This window comes from Thunnus thynnus, chromosome 16 (genome assembly GCF_963924715.1).
Source record: "Thunnus thynnus chromosome 16, fThuThy2.1, whole genome shotgun sequence".
Lineage (NCBI taxonomy): Eukaryota > Metazoa > Chordata > Actinopteri > Scombriformes > Scombridae > Thunnus > Thunnus thynnus.
This window is the reverse complement of record NC_089532.1, coordinates 15,105,366-15,129,514: the sequence shown is the minus strand read 5'-3', so window position 1 is coordinate 15,129,514 and position 24,149 is coordinate 15,105,366. Positions and strand designations below refer to the sequence as shown.

At 41.3% G+C, this 24,149-nt stretch overlaps 1 protein-coding gene across 2 annotated transcripts; it reads right to left on the bottom strand.

Annotated features, from left to right (window-relative positions):
• Nucleotides 1-81: 81 nt before the first annotated feature.
• On the bottom strand, nucleotides 82-23,993 carry LOC137199788 (gamma-aminobutyric acid receptor subunit rho-1-like). 2 transcript variants are annotated; one of them, XM_067614328.1, is made up of 10 exons: nucleotides 20,092-22,084; nucleotides 7,342-7,392; nucleotides 7,090-7,196; nucleotides 6,021-6,088; nucleotides 5,705-5,928; nucleotides 4,770-4,852; nucleotides 4,073-4,213; nucleotides 3,439-3,591; nucleotides 2,739-2,935; nucleotides 82-1,697 (listed from the first exon to the last, which is right to left on the bottom strand). In XM_067614328.1, exons 1-10 carry the CDS (start codon nucleotides 20,196-20,198, stop codon nucleotides 1,395-1,397), a joined length of 1,434 nt encoding a protein of 477 aa, XP_067470429.1. In that variant the 5' UTR covers nucleotides 20,199-22,084; the 3' UTR covers nucleotides 82-1,394. The 2 variants fall into 2 exon arrangements, with proteins under 2 accessions (XP_067470429.1, XP_067470430.1); XM_067614329.1 differs by lacking the exon at nucleotides 20,092-22,084 and adding an exon at nucleotides 23,775-23,993 and having other exon boundaries at nucleotides 83-1,697.
• Between the last annotated feature and the right edge of the window lie 156 nt (nucleotides 23,994-24,149).

Below are 24,149 nucleotides of genomic sequence, written 5' to 3'. Positions count from 1 at the left end.
TGCCAGGCAAAGAGAGAGAGAAACCCCGGAGCTAGTAGCAATCCAGCGTCTAATAACTGTGAAAGCTTATCCTGCAGCACGGTTGAAATATACTGTATAAGAGAGCAGGAAAATAGGATAAAGAATTTGGGGATCAAGACTTGAAGAGGTCGGAAATGAAAAATGGCACCAAGTCCTTCAACTGACAACGGAGTCTGTAGTCACAAATGTGTCTGTTTGTATTTTAGTCGATTTTAATTGATGTCTGTTGATAGAAAGCAAGATTAAGCCATGCGTCTCACAAAATTATTACATGTGGAGATTTAAAACGTACAGTAGTGTGGTTTTATTGTTCAGCATAAGCTCTGCTCAAAGAATTTTCACATTTTCCCAAAAAACAAAACATTTATTTAACATCTTCTCACATATAACATCCTTTCAGATTTGGAATTTAATACTTGTATTTTTTGGTCAATATGTTTTCTTATAAACCACCAAAAGATATTTTGTGTGTATCGTTTGCTTAACAAAGTATAAAGTTTTTTTAAGCTGAAAAATATGATAACACTAGCAACTAAAAGGTCACAGTGAACCCTCAAAGCCTCACAACACCAACAGAGGAGATGAGCGTCAGTTGTATATAAAAAAAAAGAAGAAATAAGGACATTTAAAAAAAGTCAATACAATAATCAGTGTTTGGGATTTACTAAACATATAGTTTTACATGTGTAATTTTAAGTTTTAATTGCTTTCTTTTACTAAACTTTGTCAAATCACACAAATGCAATGCAGTAGCTCGACAGCAAAGTGCATTGATACAAAGATCACAAGAAAATGTAACATATACTGAGTCATACTAACGTGCTGCAAAAGAAAAGCGAAACTTCAAGACTTCAAAAAGAACCTGATTGTCAGGTTTTTAAAAAGATTTTTAGTGTTCTGTTGATTGTCAAGTCTAGCTCATATGCAGGAGGGGAGGAGATGTCGGAGATCCGTTTTTGTGAGCGTTCGGGTTTTTATTTCAAAAGTCACTGCATTGAGAACTGAAAACGTAGCAGAGTTCAGCTGCGTGATAACACAGTTTGTGTTTCATCTCTCTGTGCAGTTAGAACATCAGGCGACGGCAAAAAAAAAAGCAAAAAAACAAATGTCTTTCCATCAACACCACATGAAACCACATACTGTACATTTGAGTGAAACCAGTGCAACTCATCAGTTTTAAGTGGCTGGGTCAAGAAGGCAATAGTCCCCATCTGGCAGTGGTCCTCATGCATCTTACATACAGTTTCTCTGTCTCTGCATCCAGTGAAAAGCATCAAGTGCAAAGTCTTTTTCCTGCTCTACAAATATGAGCCAAGTTTACTGGAGTCCCATCATGGATGGCTCTCACTGACGATGCACTTCTACATTTCTGGTTATGAGTAGATGGACCAGTAGATGATATTAAAGAGGATGTAAGCTCCAGGAAAGACAACCCGCGAATACTTGTCTATGGCGTGGGTGTCTATCCAAATGTTCACGTAGCCCCTGGATGGCTTCACCTGGCTTGCAATCTGTGGGTCATTCAGCGCCATCTGAGCCAACATTCGCTCCTGGCGGCCACCGTTCTCTGGCATCCCATAATTCCCTGTGGTGTTGATATCCATAGACCCGTAGCCAGTGATTTGGGGGTCTATCATCATCTCGTCCGGGTTGCCAATGCCGCATGTACACGGCAGCTGAGTGAGCATAAAGAAGGGATTAAGTCATTTTGACACTTTTACTTTTTGCAAAGTCATTAACACAAACTAAAACAAGAATTCATTAGTTTTTTAAATGTTTATCATTTTTCTGCAAACTCAGGGCCTTTACATAACTTCAGCATGAAACATTTATAAAAGGATGTTTGTGCTTGAAATGTTCCCCGGGGTACGTGGGCAATTTGGCTCCATATGCTGCAGCATTTGGCAGATTAAGAATAGCAATATAGCACGCAAGCTGTAGTCTTAGAAATAATTTGCAATCGCCCCAAGAGCAGTTTAAAGTGAGCCAATTTAGAAAAATATTTATGGTTTTTGGAAATGCACATAAATTATTGATTTGTGCTTCTACCAGTTTAGAAATATTTTTAAATATGTCAGTATAAAATTAGGTTAGCTTTGTCTTGTGTTCATTTAGAGAGAGCTATTAAAGCATCTTTTCCATCTAACTTTTCATATTTGCAGTAATCCAGGAAGCAACAACAGCAATTTTAACTACAAGAGGAGACTTAAGACTTATCTGTGTTTAAATCAGCCACGAGAGAGCTTTTAAATTATATTAGCCATACAAAACTGTGGGTTTGATTTTAGTATTTCTTCGATAATTTGATTAAATCTTTGCATCTGCCCTCTGCGCACAGCTCTAAATCTATGAGGTAATGTTCAAATTCAGAAGGAACAAGCACCCAGCAAGGAATAAATGTGTGTTGCATACCCAGACTGTTTTTCATTAATAATTTATGCAAGAGATCAGAGCGACATTTGCTTGCTTATATTTACAGCCAGCTTTCAGATCATTGTGGCCTAAAATTAAGCTTGGCAATGTTGCACTTGCTCACATTCGCTTTTTTTTTTCTTTTTTTGGAGCAGATTATGACTTCCGGCCACAAAAACTGCCAAAGATCATTACACTGGTTTAAAAAATGTGATAGTTAAAAGACCAACGTTTCAAAGATTAACTGTACTTCTAACTGCAGGCAATGAAGAACCACAGAAAAAATAACAGGAAATGACACTTACTCTCTCCCTCAGCTTCCTCTCTTTCCTCTCCTGTACGGTGGAGAGGTAGTTGACTGCCGCGTACTCTATCACCGATAAGAAGACAAAGACAAAACTGACCCACAGGTAAATATCCACTGCCTTGATGTAGGATACTCGCGGCATGGAGGCGTTGACCCCGGTGATGATGGTGGACATGGTCAGCACTGTGGTGATGCCTGGAGGGAAGCACACAAACTGTTTGATCACAGCATCCCTTTTATGCACCGTATAAACGGGTTGGGTCAATGCAACTAAACGCTAAATAACACAGAGAAAGTTTATGATATTTTTAAATTGTGCAGTAATATATTTCGATGCTTATTATTTGTCTACTTGTTTGGTTTTTCTGATATTTCACTGTAGGGAAATTCTTTTTGCTCCCCAACTTTCACAGCAAGGTCAAACAAGATTTGGTCAAAACCTTGTATGGACTATGTATGAAACGCTAGAAGCCTTTCAATTTGAAACAACGGATACAGGAAGTGGCGACATTCGGCCGACTGATGAAGTTACACCATTGGTCGGCCAAAGGTTGGTGTAAGTTACCATTGGTGTAACTTCATCACTCAGTCAGTCATTTCTTTTAGGAATAAGCCTTCATTTCTCAAACTAAATAATTTTTTAGTAGCACTAAGCTTCTTTGCAAAGACCGTGCCCTGAGAGGGAGAATCTATCCTACCTAGAGGGACCCTGGCGGGGACGGCCCTGCGGTCAATCCAGAAGGACACCCAGGACAACATGACCATCAGGGTGGCAGGGAAGTAAGTCTGCAGCAGGAAGAAGAAGATGTGGCGCCGCAGGGTGAAGTGGATGTACAAACGATTGTACCAGCCTGCAAAGGAGAAATATCACCGTTAAACACAATGTCATACGCTAGCTGCTGATACACAGAACAAACACTTGAACCAAAGGTTCTCGGCTATTCTGGCACGGAAAGATAGAACACAAAATCCTTTTTATGCTTCAGGTTGCTCTTGTGAGCTGGAAAGTGGCATGTGGTTATAAGACAGCTGCAAGGCTTTCACAGTAGCTTTTCAGCACAGTACAAGTAGTTGGCAGTAGTTTGATTCATTTCGTTTCAGAGTAAGGATTAAACATTTGTACATTCTTCTTCGTGTTACATTCAAGGAACACCGATTTTGTTTAAGGAAGACTTGATACTTTAGTTGGGAAAGGCTTATAAAGTTAAATGAGATTCATTGAAGTTGTAATTCAATTGTGATGGAGTTTTTACATACATGATGTATTCGGGCTATTTGCATAATCACTTCAGTTGACTGTGCTGTATATAAAATACTTGTTTTGTGGATTACCTGTGCTGCTGTAGAAAGCCAGCTTGGTGGTGGTGTGAAATTTCTGGATGAGGAACTGGGAGAGAGATATTCTGTCATCGGTGTTCAGGGATTCATTGCCTTTCTTCCAGTACAGCATCAGATCGTCATCTGTGTATGCATCTGGAAGGAAAAAGTAGAAGTCAGCACATGTGTAACAAAGTAAATCAAAGCAGAGTTTGTGTGAAAAATACTGGATGTGAATGTGAAGAAAAGATAAAATGAAGTCGAAAGCACCGCTAGCAGTCCCTAGTGACTATAGTGTTCATTACACACTATGATTTTGTTGTCTTAGAGGCTCATCATTAGTGGAGCTACAAGGACGGTGTCTTTCATAGTGAAAGACATCTGAGATTTCATGTGTAAATATGTAATTGTTAATTGGTAGAATAACCAGACTTCACATTTATGCAAAAATCCAATATTGCCATAAAACAGTCCTGTTCATTGATTTCCAAAATTGCCAAAATGGCCCAATATGCCAAGTGATGTTAAAGAGATCATGGTATAAAGGGTATGGCAAAAGACTAATTTATATTTGTTTTAATTAATCTTGTCTCGAGGTATATATTGTCATATCACCCACTGCTGTTGCCAAGTTTCATAGCAATCTGGTCACTAGTTAGCAGGGGGGAAAAAGGTGTGAAATATTTTATTGATATGTTGATAATCCACTCACAGCTCTCAATCTCCAGTGAGCAGGTTTGGGTGTCCAGAGGGAAGCGGCTGAGGTCCATGTTGCACATGGCAGTGACAGTGACTCTGCAGTAAAAGATCACAGTAAAAAACATTTACTGTAATTTAACTTCTTACAGAAACAGCAAGGATGACGGTTAAATTTCTGTATATGGCTGCTTTTGTTAGTTGTCCAAAACCAAAACAAATGGAGGGAAAAGAGACTTGAGCTGTGTGCGTAGGACTGCTGGCTTCCATTGTTTGTTGTGACATTTGTTTTCTCTTTGTGATTTTTTTTAGCACATTTTAGTCTTCTTTTTGAAGTGTTGTTTGTGCACTTTTTCTGTCTTTTCTCCTATATTCCCATCAATCATCCTTATGCCAAGCTGTCTTTGTAAATATGAATTTGTTCACAGATTACTTGCTTGCTTAAATAAAGGTTAAGAAGTCCTTGCAGTGAACTGGCAGATGTAATAGTGGCAAGCATTTGGCATTCTCTTCTGATAACCCACTGTTATCACTCTTGATTGCTACACTGATTACAATTTTGAAAATGATGTTCGACAAAATGTATCGCAGCCATGCTGGTTGACCTTTCACCTGCTGTGAAATTCATCAAAGCAAATCAGTAGTGACCTTTAGCAGTGTATACTGATCTTCGGATGTGGTTTGTTTTGGTGACATTTCCGTTTCTCTCTTTTTTATATAGTTGGTTTTAAATATGTATCTTTTAAATATCTGCCTATATTTTTTATGCTACAGTGAAATAAACTCTTCATTTGACCACTGTATTCCTTTGAATGCAGTTCTCTGAGAGGAATGGCCAACGTCTTTAATTTTATAAAAGTGGTTGCTAGGGTTTTTTAAACAGGACTTTTAAAAATTAGTGTGGGCTCTAACAAACCTAAGAAAAAAAAGTTTTGCTGCTGCTGTGTTTACCTGAGACTGTAGAGGACGTTGCCGTCTGGATAAACCCTCAGCATGACGTTGTCGGTGGTGGTGTCGTGGATGAACGAACGCTTGGAGTGGACAAAGAACATGTCAGGAACCCAGATCTTCTTCACCAGGCGACTGTCGAAGGTCATGCTCTGGTTGTTGGTGCTGGGGAACGCCAGCCGCTCGTCCTTCCAGTAGTGACGCAGATACAGTGTCATGGTAAAATCCTGTGGAAAGAAAACAAAATAGAGTGTTGTATCTTGCAACATATAACCAACCTAAAAGCTAATTAATCTTAGACACATTATTCCATACTTACCATATCCACCTCAGAGATGGTGTCCAGACTTTCAACCTGAACATCTACTCCGACTGGAATTGGAGGACCTGAAATTTAATGGACCATGAGTCCATTAAATGCATACAGTAACAAATTCAAAAATGTTTCTACATAAATGCTTGTTGAACATGCTTTTCTGCTTCATTGTAAATGTGACAGTGGGCTGAGCAGTCAACACGAACATTACAGAGACTGCTTCAACCTTTAGTTTCTGATATCTCATTTCTAAAAATTCAGATCAACTGCTCGTGCCACGACTGCGTCGGGCTGGCTGGGATTCTATTTTTGACCTATTTCAGCCTTTGTACTCTGCAGCATCATCCTCTAATAGTACACAAATACAATTAGGTCACAAGAATGGATCAAAGTTGATGCAGCGGTGGATGAAATCCAGCTCTCTATTCCACTTTCAGCACAGACGCACTTGATGGTCAAAGCCGGACACAGCGAAAAGAATACTGCAGGGTCACTTGGTGTGTCTGTCAGCAGCAGATTGTTGTGTGATTAAAAGAAGTTGAAGTCTGATAGAAAAACGGCACGTGTTTATCTCTTCGGCATGAAAATGAAAGCCCTCATGGCAGATTTTTTTAGTTAAATACAGCTCTCGTGTCTGAGGTTATTTACCTTATAAGATGAATAAAAAGATAAAGACAGCTAAACAGATTATAAATATATATTCCACGACAATCTTCTAGTAAAAACAAAAGCCTGTGTGCCTTTATCTCGAAGTAATCCTGCAGTCCTAAAAGCTGACATCAAATCCCTCTAATATACAGTAATGCAAAAGACATGTATTAACACTCTTGTGATGTAAAGAGCTGAGCTCTGCCTGCGACAATTGGAAACTCCAGCACAGCTTGCATGGATGGTGTCATTAAGGGCTCCAAGAGCTTAGCTAGGACAGTTCAGACCAAACCAATGACCACTGCACAGATCTTATCCTGCTGCACTTGATGACTGACCACGCAGCCTCTACAGTATCCTCACCGAGTTGCAATCATGAACACAGCTTGCATTTAAAACACTTAGATGCATTTTTTTTTCTGACCTCCAAACGCTGGCCTCATGGTGAAATCGTGGTCTTCTATTCTCAGGAGCTGCTCAGATTTTGTCATCAGAGATTTTGTCATGTCTGGACTTCGTTTGTAGATTGGGCTGTAGAATAAAAAAAAAAAAAAAGACAAATTTGGTCACAGTGAGGCTGTAAAACATCTTTTTAAAAGTCCAGTGCAATAAGCAAATGAATTAAACTAACAAATAAAATAAAAATCATCATAATGTTTTCCTTTTTAAAACTCACCTCCCAGATTTGTGACCTGAACCCCCATCCATTCTGGTCTCTCTTCGCGACCTGTTGATTGACAACAGTAATAAATTAATTAATTAATAAGAGGATCTGTTATGGCAACAATGCAGCGCTGTAAAACATAGAAAATGTTGCAATTTTATTGTTTATTTATGTTTTTCTTCTAAAATGCAACATTTCTGTGTTTGAAAAACTGGGTGATGTCTTTTTACTTTTCTCTACAAACTTTTTTTTTCTTTTTCACTTGTAATATATGATATGATATATTTTGACTAGAGTTGAAACAATTTGTTGAACAACAGATATTTGGACAATTAATCGTCAAAAGTCATTCGCAGGTTGCAGCTTCTCAGATGTGCAGATTTTATGCTTTTCTTTGTCATATATGATGGTGAACTGAATATCTTGGGGTTTTGGACTTTTGGTGAGATAGAACAAGTAATTTTAATATATCACCTTTGGCTCTGGGGAATTAAATTTTTTTCATTTTCTGACATTTAATAGACTAAACTATTAATCAGTTAATTGAGAAAATAATTGTTTAATTGGATTAATCAAAATCAAAATAATCATAAGTTGCAGCTTAAAGTTTGAAATGAATGATGATGTGTGTGTTATTTTAAAGGCTAAGTCTCCATGTGTTTAGAGTAACAACAACAACTTTGCAATTTCTGTTTTGTTTTGACGCTTCTCACTTCCTAAGGAGACGTATTATATCCGGTTACATCACACAAAGGGCACAAGTGCATTTCCTCATCGCATCACTCAATTTGAAGGAAGCCAGATGTTCTCTGGTGTCACTTTTCAAGAGGGCTGCCTCTGTATTCTTGTCTTTCAGGCAGCATTTTCAGGCCACAGGCAGAGAGAGAGAAAGATTGGGAGAAAAAGAGATGAATTCCAAAAACCCTAAAATGGATTAATAGAGTAGAGCATGCTGTGATAGACAGGGCCAAATCCCTGTGACAACCACAGACATGCATTAAGGAAATACTACAGAGAAAGAAAGAGGGGGGAGAGAACCCCCCCCCCCCAGAAAAACACCAACATAAGATGAGAAGCAAAGGAGAGGGTTTCACTGGGTGCTGGCTGCACTGTTGTGATGGGCAATGGGTGCTACTCTTCTGCGTCTGTGATAAGTTAAAAGAATGATGCACTAAAAGGGCCATACAAGCTTAAAAAGGACAGTACACTTAAAATGCTGTGATAAGGTTAAAAAGATCATAGTCATGAGAAACAATTTATAAGATGTGTTTAAAATGGGTTAAAAAGAAGTAGGAATTCATTATGTCAAAAGAGGTTAAAATTTTAAAAGGTCTTTAATTAATTCATTGTTCATTTCATCCTTTATTGTCAGAGGTTCAGCTATAATGGTATTATCAGTGATCCGCAAAGTAGTCTTAATCTACCAGCGTGAGATCGATTGCTTTTGTCTCCACCCACGTATCCAGGGGAACTCGCGGTGTTTTCTTCATTCGAGTAAACGCTCTCACTGAAGAAACCACTCGTATCACTCTTGTGATTATTTCTCCCCGTTTCAGGTATGTTGTCGGCATTTGACACTATTAAGGTGGTTGTAATACATTTTCTAATATGTTTGAGTGTCAAGTGAATGTATGTGTAACATTTCAAGTGAGTTAAAGTAAAGTTTGCCGAGTATGGTAAAGTGTCTGGCGAGCTAGCTCCCGCTTGTTAGCAGAGTTCAACCCGTAACTACGCCAATTGCTTCCGCCATTTTGTGAATCCAATTGTCTACATATGCAGATGTATTTTACACAGTTTTTCTATATTGTCTATTTAGTAACTTTTATAAGGTTATGAGAGGTTACTGAGTTACAGCAGTATATTATTTACCAGTAACAGTAGAGAGAATGGGAATTATGTCTCAAAGAAATACTGTATATTTGTGTAACTTGAATAGGGTATGTATGCTACTATAACCAGCCTGTTAAGCAGGGTATCCTATGTTTATTTGTAGATTGTGTATATGTTCAATAATTCATTCGAGTAAACGCTCTCACTGAAGAAACCACTCGTATCACTCTTGTGATTATTTCTCCCCGTTTCAGGGGCGTAACATTTTGGAGGCACCGCTGGGATTGCTCCTTGGATGTCCGGTGTCCACAACCTGGCGGCCGAATCCTGTGGTAGCTAAATCCCCCACAATACAACCCAGGCAGGTGGTAGTGAGGAACGTGTTGCTGTTCGAGGAGAGCTGGAAGCTGGTGGTTAAGTACATGTCACCTGAGGCCAGTCAGAGATCATCAGGGACATTAAAGGCCATCCAGTTCAGAGTCAACTCCTGCACAGTAAAAGTTGCTCCTGCCCTGTCGACATGATGACAGCCTTGGAAGAGCTACAGGAAGAGGTTGTAGGAGAACTACATACCCTGACTAGAGAAAATTTGCTCGGAGTCTGTGATTTTCTTAACATCTCAGGAGAGCGGAGAGAAAATGTTGAAGGAAAGTCCCGCATATCACTAGTGACTCATGTAATGAAGTATCTTGAAAGAGAAGAAGTGGCAGAGTTAGAAGATGTCGGCATGTCAGAATTGTTGCTGCTGAAAGACAAAATTGCAGGTTTGGCCATGGGCACGGATAACGGAGCAGTACAAACTGAGGAGAATGTGGAAAGGGCAGGGACTCAGAGAGAAATAGAGGAGCAGAGAACTGTAAAGCAATGTAAAGGAGTGGAAACTGAGCAGTCCATCCCTGTTAATGCTGCTGGGTATGAGTCTCAGTGCCAGGCCCAACCTACTGTCAGCCCACCAGTCAGTATGCAGCCCCCGGTCAGTGCTCAGCTGCAGCAGCCGAGCCCATGCTGGCGCAAAGATTTCAAAATCTCAGGTCAAATAGGCGAAGCAGGCCAGAAAGATAAATTGACATTTTCTAGCCTCGCTCATCAGATTGAGAATGGACTGAACAGAGGTTATCCTGAAATAGAAATAGTAGATGCTGTAATTAGAGCTATATCTCCCGGCTCACAGTTACGCAGCTATTTGGAAGGAAAGCCCCACCTGACTCTCCCCACACTCCGACGCATCCTGCGCTCCCACTTCCAAGAAAAGAGCGCCACAGAGCTCTACAAGCAGCTAGCTTCTGAAGCACAGAACAGCAAAGACACTCCTCAGACTTTCCTCATGCGAGTTTTAGATTTGAGACAGAAAGTACTGTTTGCTTCCCAAGAGTCAGAATCAGGGCTTAAGTATGATCCAGCGTTAGTCCAGCGCATGTGTTTACACACACTACTTACTGGTCTCCAGAATGAAAGTATCAGGATAGACATGCAGCCTCTCCTATTAGATACTGAGACCTCAGATGAGCTTCTGCTAGAGAGGTTAAATGTTGCCTGTGCTAATGAGGCTGAAAGGAGAAACAAAAGGAAGCTTAGCAACCAACAGTCAGCCACAAGTGTAAGTGTAGTGCAGTTAGAAGATAGGTCACCTGCTAAGTGCTCTGTGAAGGAAACCAAAACAGGGATTTCCCCAGAACTGTTAACAGAGATACAAGAGCTTAAGACAGGTGTAGCTTCTCTGAAAGGTCTCAGTGCAGAGATAGCCCAGATCAAAGAAACTTTACATCAGACTAGGTTCCAGCCACAGTCCTATGCCCCACCTGCAGTTAGGCCAGATAGGGACCCTCAGCCATCTGTTTCACCGCAGCAGTATTACAGCAACTACAACCAGCCTCAAACATCTGCTCCAATGCGGCCACAGTATGGACCGAATCAGTACACCAATCACTCTGTCTGTGCTCCACGGAGATGTTTTGTCTGCCAGCAGACAGGAGCGAATGAACGCTGCATGCACTGCTACCGATGTGGAAGTGGAGAACATTTTCAGGCTGGATGCAAAATCAGAGGAATCAGACCATCCAGGGAGGCTCCTTTAAACAGGGAATGGTTACCACCACGGGACGGGTGCTAACCGTGACTAGCAAAGAGTCCCAGAAATGTGCAAATTGTGGCAGTGCAGACTCACCTGACAAATTGAAACGATGTTCATCCTGCAAAGAGACACTGTACTGTTCCAAAACATGTCAAAACCAGAACTGGGCTGAGCATAAAGGAAAATGCACTCACCTGCCAAGCGCCGGTGGAAAGGCTTCCTGGAAAGGGAAAATTGCTGATACTCCGCCCCTCCTACCTCGAGTTGGCCACCCCCGCAAAGTCACCTCGCTAGTTGGCAGGCAGTGTCTTGTTGAATGTTACCTAAATGGCCACCACCTGCAAGCTCTATGGGACACAGGTTCTCAGGTGTCGGTAATTGATGAAAGATGGAAAGAGGAATACTTCCCAACCACAAGGCTGAGAGATGTTTCAGAGATCCTTGACTCACATGATGACTTGACATTGACTGCCGCAAACGGAACTGAAATGCCGTACTTGGGATGGATTGAAACAGTTTTCCGGCTAGCCTCTGAAACTGACCAAGCAGAAGAACTGATCATTCCAGTGCTTATAATGAAAGGCTGGCACCTGTCTCATCCCATCATAGGTTTCAATGTTATTGAGCACATCCTGACAAAGACTGAAAAGACTAAACGGTATCACACAGTGAGGAAAGCTTTCCCAAGCCTCAAAAGAAACAAAGTGAGAGCTTTCATACAGGCTGTTAGCGCAGAGCAAGAAGATGAGTATGCAGTAAAAACGAAGAAAGAGGAGGTTGCAGTTTCAAAACACAGCAGCATCCAAATCAACTGTCGTGTAGCTACACAGCCCTTCAAAGAGAACATGACCATGCTGTTTCAGCCAGACCTGAACCCACAATGGCCAGATGGTCTTGAGTTTTATGACACACTAGTCAGAGTCAGGAAAGGTGTATTCCCAGTCATCACAATTGATGTTTCTAACCCAACTGACCATGACATTGTTTTACCAGGGCGCACATTAATTGGCACAGTACAAACCATTATGACAGTCCTGCCCGCCCAGGTATTTGAGAAAGTTGCAACACCAGCCACAGTGAGTCACACCAGCATGAAGCCCACAAGTAGTGCCAGTGAACAGTGGGATCCACCAGTGGATCTTAGTCACCTTAGTGAGGATCAGAGACAGGTAGTGAAACAGATGCTCAGAGAAGAGTGTCATTCCTTCTCAAAGTCAGACAGTGATATCGGCTGTATTGAAAAGTTGCATATGACCATTTCCCTCAAAGACACTGAACCTGTCAAACGCACATATATATCAGTGCCTAGCCCCCTGTACCAGGAAATGAAGGGTTACCTCCACGACCTAATAGCACAAGGCTGGGTCAGGAAGTCAAACTCCTCATACTCCTCACCCGTTGTGTGTGTGCGAAAAAAAGATGGCACCCTTCGGCTGTGCATAGATTACAGAGACCTGAACAGGAAGACCCATCCTGATCGTCAGCCTATCCCTCGGGTCCAAGACATCATGAACAGTTTAGGTGGTAAATCCTGGTTTTCTCTCTTAGATCAGGGGAAAGCTTACCACCAGGGGTTTATGTCGGAAGAAAGCAGACCACTGACAGCTTTTGTTACCCCATGGGGACTTTACGAGTGGATTCGCATCCCCTTCGGCCTCATGAATGCCCCAGCGGCCTTCCAACGTTGTATGGAGGAGTGTTTGGAAGGGCTTCGGGATAACATCTGCGTTCCTTATCTGGATGATACACTGGTTTTCAGTAAAACCTTTGACAACCATGTGAATGACGTACAAAAAGTGCTGCAACGTCTCAGAGAGCATGGCATCAAACTCAAGCCAAGTAAGTGTGATCTATTCAAGCCTGAGGTCCGCTACCTGGGCAGAATAGTATCTGCAGAGGGCAGTAAAGTTGATCCAGCCGACTTTGAAGCTGTTAGAGCACTAAAAGATATCAGACCTCAGACTGTGGGCCAACTCAGGAAAATGCTTGGTTTACTCACCTACTACAGGCAGTACATCAAAGACTTTTCACGAAAAGCCAGCTGTCTATATGAGCTCCTAAAAGCAGACACAGATGAAGTCTCTGTCAACAGCAGAGAAATAAAAACAAGACTAAAGAAAGTGAGTCATGTTGTGCCCTCAAATAAACTGATCAAGTGGACAGATCAGCACCAACAGGTACTTGAACATTTGATTGACTGCCTGCTCCATCCACCAGTGTTGGGTTTCCCTGATTTCACTCAGCCATTCATTGTACACACTGATGCATCACACCAAGGTTTGGGAGCGGTACTGTATCAACACCAAGATGGCAAGCTTAGAGTCATTGCTTATGGCTCTCGTTCGTTAACGGCAGCTGAAAAGAACTATCACCTCCATGCAGGCAAGCTAGAATTCCTGGCTTTAAAATGGGCAATCACTGACAAGTTCCGCGACTATCTGTACTATGCTCCAACTTTCACTGTGTACAGTGATAACAACCCGCTCACCTACATCCTGTCGACTGCAAAGCTGAACGCAACCACTTCCAGGTGGGTTGCAGAGTTGGCTGATTTCCACTTTACAATCAAGTACAGACCAGGGAAGGAGAACAGTGATGCTGATGCTTTGTCGAGAATGCCGCTGGATGTAGAGTCACTAATGAGAGAATATTGTGAGGAACTGCTACCTAACACCATCACTGCTGCCATCCAAGCTGTTGAGGTACAGAAAGAGTCCCCTGCAACTTGGTCACTCACAGCTGTATCCATGTCAGTTTCAGCTGGAAGTGAGCCAGCCACTGCATCTATCAGCCCCATACCAAAAGAACAGTTACGAGAAGCACAAGAGTCTGATCCAGTTATCTGTCCTGTGCTAGAGTGCAAACTGTCAGGTTCCAAGCCACCAGTTAAGGAGCTGAGAGAGCTCAGTCCAAAGACGAAATGCTTGTTCAGGGAATGGGACAAATTGACAATAGATGATGATGGCGTTCTGTACAGAACTACCACTGCCCGTGAGCAACTGGTCTTGCCAGAAAGATACAAAGGAAAGGTGTTGGAAGAGTTGCACAATAACATGGGTCACCAAGGCGCTGATCGCACAGTATCCCTAGTACGTGACCGTTTCTTCTGGCCATACATGCAATCAGACATCGAGCACTATGTGACTAAAGCCTGCTCTTGTCTAAAACAGAAAAAACCCTGCCATGACACAAGAGCTCCCTTGACAAATATTGTGACAACACAGCCATTTGAGTTGATATGCGTTGACTTCCTCCATCTTGACCGATGCAAAGGCGGATATGAGTACATCCTTGTCCTTGTTGATCATTTCACGCGTTTTGCTCAAGCATACGCCACCACATCAAAGTCAGGGAAAACTGCTGCCAACCTAATCTTCAATGACTTCGCCCTGAAGTTTGGCTTCCCCTCTCGCATCCACCACGACCAAGGGGGAGAATTCGAGAATCAGTTGTTCAGTCAGTTACAGAAACTCAGCGGAGTGGCTGGGTCCAGGACAACGCCCTATCACCCGATGGGGAACGGTCAAGTGGAACGTATGAACAGGACATTGTTACAGATGCTCAAGACACTGACTGATGCACAGAAATCAAACTGGAAAGAGTCCTTGAACAAACTGGTGAATGCTTATAACTGTACACGTTGTGAAGTGACAGGCTACTCGCCATACTATCTTCTGTACGGGAGATCACCCAGGCTTCCAGTTGATATGCTCTTTGGACTGCACACAGAATCAGGCTCCAGTGACCAGCGAGACTATGTGGAGAAATGGAAACAAGGTATGGAGGAAGCCTACGCCATTGCTAACAGAAATGCTCAAAAGGCTGCTGAAAGGAGTAAAAGGTACTATGACACAAAAGTAAGGAGTTCAGCACTACAACCTGGTGAGCGCGTCCTGATCAAAAACTTGACACCCAGGGGAGGACCAGGCAAACTCCGGAACTATTGGGAGGACACAGTTCACACAGTAGTGAGACGAATGGGGTCTAACCTGCCAATTTATGAAGTGAGACCAGAAAGGGGTAAGGGATGCTCCAGAGTTCTGCACAGAAACTTGCTAATGCCCTGTGATCACTTACCTTTCGAGACATCACCAGAGTTTACAAAAAATGGAAAAGGGACACAGGAAAAGAAATACCACCCTGCATCTCAAACTCAGGAATCTGATGAGGACAGTGGAGATGAGTATGAACTCCATTATGAGCCACTCCGAGCCCCCACAGTGCCTGCAGAAAGAAAGGAAACCTTGGGTGAATCGAGGATGGCGCTTGAACATAGGCGCCCACCAGTGGAAGAGAGAATTGAAATGCCAGCTCCTGTTGCACCACAAGCACAGTCTCCTGGGGAAGATCAGCTGGAGGAGTCTAGCACACCTGCTGAAAACCTGCCTGGTGAGGAAATAGACTTACCTGTTGGAAATTTGCCTGATGAACACTCACCACATGCCTCTCCCTCGTCAAGTGCTGCTGAACCTGAGGAGCCATCCTACCAGCTGCCACAAAGAGAGAGACACCCACCGAGACGTATGACCTACGATCAGCTTGGCATCCCCTCTTGCTACAGTATCCAGCCAGCAACTCAGATGTTACCTGTCTACCATGCATCAGGACTGGTCCCATGGCTACCGCCCCTTCAGCCATACTACTTCCAGCCCCCCTTCATGTATGGACTCCAGCAAACCATGAGCCTACAGACTTGACTAAGTTTGACGAACACCATGGACAATACATAGACTGTTCACACAGACCGTTGCCATGGACTATTCAAGGACTGTTTCAAAACTATTGTTATGGACAATTTGCAGACTGTGTATCATTGCCATGCAAAACTAATGGACTGTTGAAAAACTGCTGATAGACAGTTTATGCATTGGCCAGTCACCGAATATGGACTGTAGCCCTGTGATTATGGACTGTTGAGTCATCAGACTGTGACCTTTGTTTGTGTACCAACTCACAGGAGCCCTTCATTGCCAAGCTCATGAGAAAATTGTTTAATTAATTGGTTTAATGTCGGGACGACATTTATTTTGTAGGGGAGTATGTGATAAGTTAAAAGAATGATGCACTAAAAGGGCCATACAAGCTTAAAAAGGACAGTACACTTAAAATGCTGTGATAAGGTTAAAAAGATCATAGTCATGAGAAACAATTTATAAGATGTGTTTAAAATGGGTTAAAAAGAAGTAGGAATTCATTATGTCAAAAGAGGTTAAAATTTTAAAAGGTCTTTAATTAATTCATTGTTCATTTCATCCTTTATTGTCAGAGGTTCAGCTATAATGGTATTATCAGTGATCCGCAAAGTAGTCTTAATCTACCAGCGTGAGATCGATTGCTTTTGTCTCCACCCACGTATCCAGGGGAACTCGCGGTGTTTTCTTCATTCGAGTAAACGCTCTCACTGAAGAAACCACTCGTATCACTCTTGTGATTATTTCTCCCCGTTTCAGGTATGTTGTCGGCATTTGACACTATTAAGGTGGTTGTAATACATTTTCTAATATGTTTGAGTGTCAAGTGAATGTATGTGTAACATTTCAAGTGAGTTAAAGTAAAGTTTGCCGAGTATGGTAAAGTGTCTGGCGAGCTAGCTCCCGCTTGTTAGCAGAGTTCAACCCGTAACTACGCCAATTGCTTCCGCCATTTTGTGAATCCAATTGTCTACATATGCAGATGTATTTTACACAGTTTTTCTATATTGTCTATTTAGTAACTTTTATAAGGTTATGAGAGGTTACTGAGTTACAGCAGTATATTATTTACCAGTAACAGTAGAGAGAATGGGAATTATGTCTCAAAGAAATACTGTATATTTGTGTAACTTGAATAGGGTATGTATGCTACTATAACCAGCCTGTTAAGCAGGGTATCCTATGTTTATTTGTAGATTGTGTATATGTTCAATAATTCATTCGAGTAAACGCTCTCACTGAAGAAACCACTCGTATCACTCTTGTGATTATTTCTCCCCGTTTCAGGGGCGTAACACGTCCATCCAGCAGCTGGTTCCTAATCCTCTTGGCAGAAATGCCTCTTCAATCCCCTCTCTGCGTGCCTACACCACACAGCCGACTGTCTGTCTGCACACTGCTCTACTCTGTGTGGCCGCCGCTGTTTCTGCTGTTGTCTCCAGCTGTGGGGCCTACATGCATCTCTGCAGGGGTTGCATCAGGGTCAGAAGGCTAGATTTTTGCAGAGGTCACTCTGGATGCATTAATGTATACTAATGCGTGACAGTATTGATGTATATGATACTGTGAGGCTCTTTAAAGTCAGACAGTGCAGTTATTTTTTTAGTTTGTATGCTTTAGATGTTCATGTGGAAGTGAGAAAAAAGCAAAAGTGGGAGAGAGATCTGAAAAAAACTCATCCAAGTGTGTTTTTTTTTTGTCCCATAAATCCTCTATAGACTTCTCAAAAATTTCTTTTGAAGCTCACAAGGGTTTTCTTCTTGGATGTGGGACTCTGCTGTCCTACACAAATCCCCCCTCTTCATTCCTCCTCCTCAAGGCAGCGAGTGAAAAAAAGAAAAGAAAAAAAATCGAAGCAATATAGCGAAAACTCCCACAACCCAATCCAGCCGCTTTTACAATTTCACACACGGAGAGGAGGAATAGAGTGAGGAGAAACAGGGAGAAGAAGAGTTTGACTTCTGAACAAGCGTATGAGATATTCCCCCTGCTGGAAGAAGAATCAGAGATTTACATTTGATTTGTATTCTCAGACTGTGTGTCAGCAGAGGGAAGACTGATGTGAGAGGACTTTTAACTAGTTGGAGAGAGAGAAAAAAAAAAGTGTTGCACAGATTTGATAACAAGATGACGCTGGTGTCTAGAGATTACATCACTGCTTTGAACCACTTGTGCTCTCTGTCTTTGGCAGAATTTCCACAGATGATTACGATTGTGCTCTTCTCATACTTAACGATCATCTTAGTCACCTTAGGGCAGAGACGATCACTTTAAATGACTATAATTTCACAGAGTATTGTTTAGATTTAAAAAGACAGTTTTAACCCTATTCTGTTTAACCATAAATGTTACCCTGTCATTTATTCTGACAGTATGTCATAAAGAAGCTGTGCATTATATCAAAACATTTATCTCACTCAGATGATCCTAATAGCAAGCAGATTGCTGTTTAATGTCGCCTCTGATCTATAAATAACAGCAGTTACAGCATGAAAAGTGATACTGTATCTAAAGGCGGGGGGGGATTATGATTTGACAGGGTTTGTTGAATATATTAAGTGAATGCAAATCATTCAATGCTGATAGCATTATGAGGCGCACAGTGCTGTACTTTGCATGCTTAGGAAAATCTTATCATCTTCACCACAGATTAATGCAAAAACAGTTTCTCACTTGAGGCTGCAGGCTGCAGTTGAACTCTTTACGGATATTTCTATGAGAAAAAATGTTTTATTTACAAGTGGAATGATGGGGAAGGTGTCCAATTTACATTTGAATCTTTAATGAGAAACTTTTGTCTGCAAATGTGTATTTTTATGTATCAGATAACAGTCAATATTCCAGTGTAAATTAGTATTTTTCTGAGTTGATCTTGCTTTCAGCCAGTGTTTGGAGTAATCTAAGGGTGTTTAATAAACTTTGAACTTTGGACTAGAGCTGAAAGCATTAGTCGATTGATCGATTAGTCATTCCACATAATTAATCAGCAACTATTCTGATAACGGATTAATAATCTGAGTCATCTTTTTAGCAAAAACGTCAGACATTTAGTTTTAGCCTCTCAAGTGGGATGATTCCCTGCTTGTCTCTGTTTTATGTGAAGGTAAATGAATATATTTGGATTTTGGAGTGTTGGCCGAATAAAACAAGCAATATGAAGACATCAAATCAGGCTTTAGGAAATTGTGAGGGAGTCTTTCACAATTTTCTTTTATAGACCACACAATTAACCAAGACAATAATTGACAAATTAAGTAACAATGAAGAATTGGAGAATTGAATTCCCTCTGACAGTTTTGGTATTTATGTAAACCTTCAGATTTTTGAAATACCTGATAGCATTTTGACAAACACATTGAAGCGATTCCATGTTTCCTACACAAAGGATCATTCCAACTGACTAATATGCACAAAATGAACAGAATCATTTAAAGTAAGCATCATTTACTTTACAAAAGCTAAGATACTTTGTTAACATTTAATATAAAAGTTTTGTAGTGTAAATGTCACATTTCCTCCACAACAGATTTGTCAGACTGCACCTCCACATATAAATAAAACATCTAATATTCTTATGTACAAACCCTTAAAAATTTTCTACCTCCACTCCTAAATGTCATAGCCAATCTAATCAATAGAAAGTTGAACTGAGGACCTTTTATCAATTCCCACATCTAGTTCAGTCCCGACTAAAACGTTTAATCCAATGATGCATTAACGAGGCAGCAATTAGCCTAAATAATCACCTGAAGATGACATTGACTACAACTGCTCCCGGTGGGGAAAACAGTCATTAACTGGCCTGCAGCAGTTGTGGGGCAAGAGAACACAGCATTCACCAGTAGTACATAAATAGATGTGGGGATTTAGGTCTCCCTCTCTCTCTCTCTCTCTCTGCTCTCCAATCTGCTGTCTGAATAAGTGTGTTTTCAGAGGGGGAGGGAGCAACACAGGTGACACAGGAAACACAGGACAACATCGTGTAAACCTAAAATAAAACACCCATAGAATTCTCATGAAGTCCTTATGGGAAAGAGACTTTTAACAAATCAGTCTGTTTGCAGATTTAATATTAAAAGCTTAATTGAAGCAAATAACATCCTGTTGAAACAATGAAAAAACATGCATTATCACTGATGCACAGCCCATTCATAACTCCTTTGACATTACCTGCTTTGTTTATAAGTCTCCAGCTTGTGACCCCTCGGCTGAGCCATCTTCCCAGCTGCACCCGCGAGCCAAACACAGAAGAGCACAAGAACAGCATCCACCTGCATGGTTCACATTCCCCAGAGGACGAACCTCTCCTGTCAGTCAGAATCTACTCCCCTCCAGGGCTTGGAGCACTCTGCCTTCCTGAGACATTCCCTTCTCCAGCGTCGGAGCCGATAAGAGGGGAGAAAAACAGCAACAGCAGCAGCAGCAGCAGCAGCTACACTGGGTTATTCTACGGCCTGAGTGGAAAACATCCTACGGTGCTTAATCTCCACAGTGGGAAAAGCAATTTTGACTAAACCCATAAATCCTTGAGCGTCAGATGGTACAGATTTGATCCCTCCAGCGGCGGATGTGCCTGCCTCTCTGTGCTCTGCTGTGCTCAGATATCCTGCACTATGATGTGCTCTACTCTACTTTGCACCGCCCAGAAACACCAATTCTCACAATGATGCAGCGTGCTCATTTGTAAGGTCAACGCTTTACACAGAGAGGCTGGGAGGAAGTCTGCGTCTGATGTGAAAGGATTCCTCTGATGCTGGCAGTCCCGTGTCTGGCATGTCAAAGATGTTTTTTTCACATTCTGCCAAAAACTGACAACGCTGTGTCTCTGCTTGGTGGTTCGTGATGTTTGATGAGTGTCTGGTTGACAAGATATTGAATCTCTGACATGAAACTGTGCAGTAAATGTAACATTTTATGGTTGCTGAATTATTTACATGCTGTGGTGTTTTTGTTTTTATCTCAGAGGATCCAGATTTTAGAATATTTTGGGATGTTCCAAAAATGCTTAGGCAAACCCTGCAGAAATAAGGCCAATATAGTTTTTAATCAAGAAGCTCAAGAACCTAGATAACTGGCAGGTCATGTAATATGCAATATTGAGATAGTATAGAAACCTTTTTTTCTGCATTTATTTCACTTTTTTAAAATGTTATTTTGTAAGACGATGGATAAAAACTGCAGGTCCCAACAGACGACACCATTCTGATCATCACACACCTACCAGTCTCCTTTACGAACTCATAATAAAATTAATAAATGGGTGTGTTTGTTTAATTTGGTGACACACTGGAGGCTGAATCACTATTTGTCTGTCAAGGCATGCTGTCCATCTGAACGCACCAATCAAGAATCGTCTCCGTGCCAACGTCACCGTCAGCCAGACCATGTGTCTCCCTTTTCTTTTTTTTTTTTTTTTAGCAGACTGACAGTTGGATTATAAGATCATGAATTTGGGTTAGCGCCATGGACGTCAATCTGAAAATTGGTGTGAGTAATGTGAGGTATTGTTTGTGTTTCAGATTTGTGGGTCTTTCTTTACAGTAGACTTACTGACAGTGTGGATAAAATCAGTCTCGTATATTATGCATTTAAAAATATTCATGATTCACATTAAGCCTATAGTTGAGACATCATATGTAAATTGAATTTAAATGGACAGAAAACTGTTTGATGATGTTGTAAAAGATTATAGGGCTGCAGCTTAGTCCAGTCGTATACTTTGACTGCAGTAGTAAGAATACAAGTAAAACTCCTGAATGTCTCATAATTGTGGCTTCATAATCACAGTCATAGTTATTAGAGCAGCTTTTTTTTCTTTGGTATTATATAGTAAACATCTTACCACTTGGCCACCTGCATGTGCAGAGACTGGATTTTTAAGCTGACATCAATATTTGTAGCCAAAAAGTCCACTTGTGGTAAATTCAATTGATTGGACATGATTTCAAAAGGCACACATCCATCTCTATATGGTCTCACAGCTGACAATGCATATCAGAGCAAAAACCAAGCCATGAGGTTGAAGGAACTGCCTGCAGAGCTCAGAGACAGGGTTGTGTCAAAGCACAGATCTGCTGCATTGCAGGTTCCCAAGAGCATAGTGGTCTCCAAAACTCTTAAATGGAAGAAGTTTGGAACAACCAGGACTCTTCCTAGATCTGGCTGCCCGGCCAAACTGAGCAATCGGGGGAGAAGGGCCTCGATAAGAGAGGTGACCAAGAACCCGATGGTCACTCTGGCTGAGCTTCAGAGATCCTGTGTGGAGATGGGAGAAACTTCAAGAGGAACAACCATCACTGCAACACTCTACCCTCCATCTGGGTTTTATGGTAGAGTGGCCAGATGGAAGCCTCTCTTCAGTGAGAGACACAGGAAAGCCTGCTTGGAGTTTGCAAAAAAAGAATCGAAAGGACTCTCAGACTGTGAGAAACAAGATTCTCTGGTCCGATGACACCAAGATTTAACTGTTTGGCCTCAATTCTAAGCGTCATGTCTGAAGGAAACCAGGCACCGCTCATCATCGGCCCAATACCATCCCAACAGTGAAGCTTAGTGGTGGCAGCATCATGCTGTAGGGGTGTTTTTCTGCAGCAGGGACTGGGAGACTGGTCAGGGTTGAGTGAAAGCTGAACGGAGCAAAGTACAGAGATATCCTTAATAAAAACCTGGTCCAGAGTGCTAAGGACCTCAGACTGGGCTAAAGGTTCACCTTCCGACAGGACAATGACCCCAAGCACACAGCCAAGACAACGCAGGAGTGGCTTAGGGACAACTCTGTGAATGTCCTTGAGTGGCCCCGCTAGAGTTCTGACTTGAACCTGATCGAACATCTCTGGAGAGACCTGACAATGTCACCGACAACTTGACAGAGCTTAAGGGGATCTGCAGAGAAGAACAGCAGAAAATCCCTGAATCCAGGTGTGAAAAGCTTGTTGTATCATACCCAAGAAGACTCAAGGCTGTAATCGCTGCCAAAGGTGCTTCAAACTAAGGTGCTTCAAACTAAGTACTGAGTAAAGGGTCTGAATATTTCGATGTGATGTGTCGATGTGATATATCAGCTTTTCCTTTTTAATAAATTTGCAACAAAATTCTAAAATCTTGTTTTCGTTTTGCCATTATGGGGTATTGATTGTAGATCGATGAGGGGAAAAAATTAATTTAAACGATTTTAGAATAAGGCTGCAACATAAAAAGTAAAAATAGTGACAGGGTTTGAACACCATCTGGATGTACTGTACATCAACCAATATGTATTTTTGACACATTAAATTTAGTCATTGAAGAATTCTAACCTACATAAGTGATGTTGACGTTGTTCATAAATTACTACTTTTCTATTATTCCTGATCTGAGACTATTTCCCCTGCAGAACTGGGCTTGCATATATTACACCTCACTATTTGTAAAAAAAGACTTTGTGACAAACAGAGATGCTTACAGCAAAAATGTATCAGTTTAAGAGCTGCAACGATTAATCAACTGAAAGAAAACAAATTGGAAACTACAGCACATTGATAATTGATTCACCATTTTAGTCATTTTAAATACAAAAGATGTACTGTTTTCAACTTATCAAATATGATGATTTAATGCTTTTATGTGTCACACATGATAGTAAACTCCGTATCTTTTTGGTTTTGGACCATTGGTCAGACAAAACAAGACATCTGAGGATGCCACCTTTGACTGGGACATCTTAACAGTCATTTTTTTCTGACATTTTATAGGCCAAACAAATCATCAATAATGAAAATAATTGTTAGTTACAGCCCTAATCAATTCACCACTGTGAAACAGGATTTAGATGTAACGATTTTCTTCAAAACTGTCAGGAATTAGTTGAATCTTACCTCCTCTGCCTTTATCCTGATTAACTTGGCCCACATATGGTACAGTAAACAAGTCAGACCAGACAACAGGGACAAGCTACTCATCATAATGAGATCCTGCACTTTGTTTGTTTGTTTAGTTTTGTACTGAGTGCACAAACTATCACCAGATGTCAAATTAGTACAAAAACTGACAGGTGTCTGGTCTCAGTGTAGAGTACACCACTGTTACTATGTGGTACTACGTCACGCTCTGGCGTTAGCCAATGAACGATCGTTATGTTGTCGTTAATATTTTTGCCCTTCCTTTTGTTTGTCAGGCAAGCGCACTCTATCTTTCTGTCCTAAGAAACATCTACAAGTTGAATATTTTATGTTCAAGAGCTAGGTTATAGC

What these genes read in the sequence shown, in the direction of transcription:
- LOC137199788 (XM_067614328.1), bottom strand. Translation starts at nt 20,198, where the DNA reads ATGCAGGTGGATGCTGTTCTTGTGCTCTTCTGTGTTTGGCTCGCGGGT. An exon ending in CTCACTGGAGATTGAGAGCT is followed by an intron (nt 4,214 to 4,769) that starts GTGAGTGGATTA and finishes TTTTCCTTCCAG; the next exon opens with ATGCATACACAGATGACGAT. An exon ending in GGCTTTCTACAGCAGCACAG is followed by an intron (nt 3,592 to 4,072) that starts GTAATCCACAAA and finishes TCTCCTTTGCAG; the next exon opens with GCTGGTACAATCGTTTGTAC.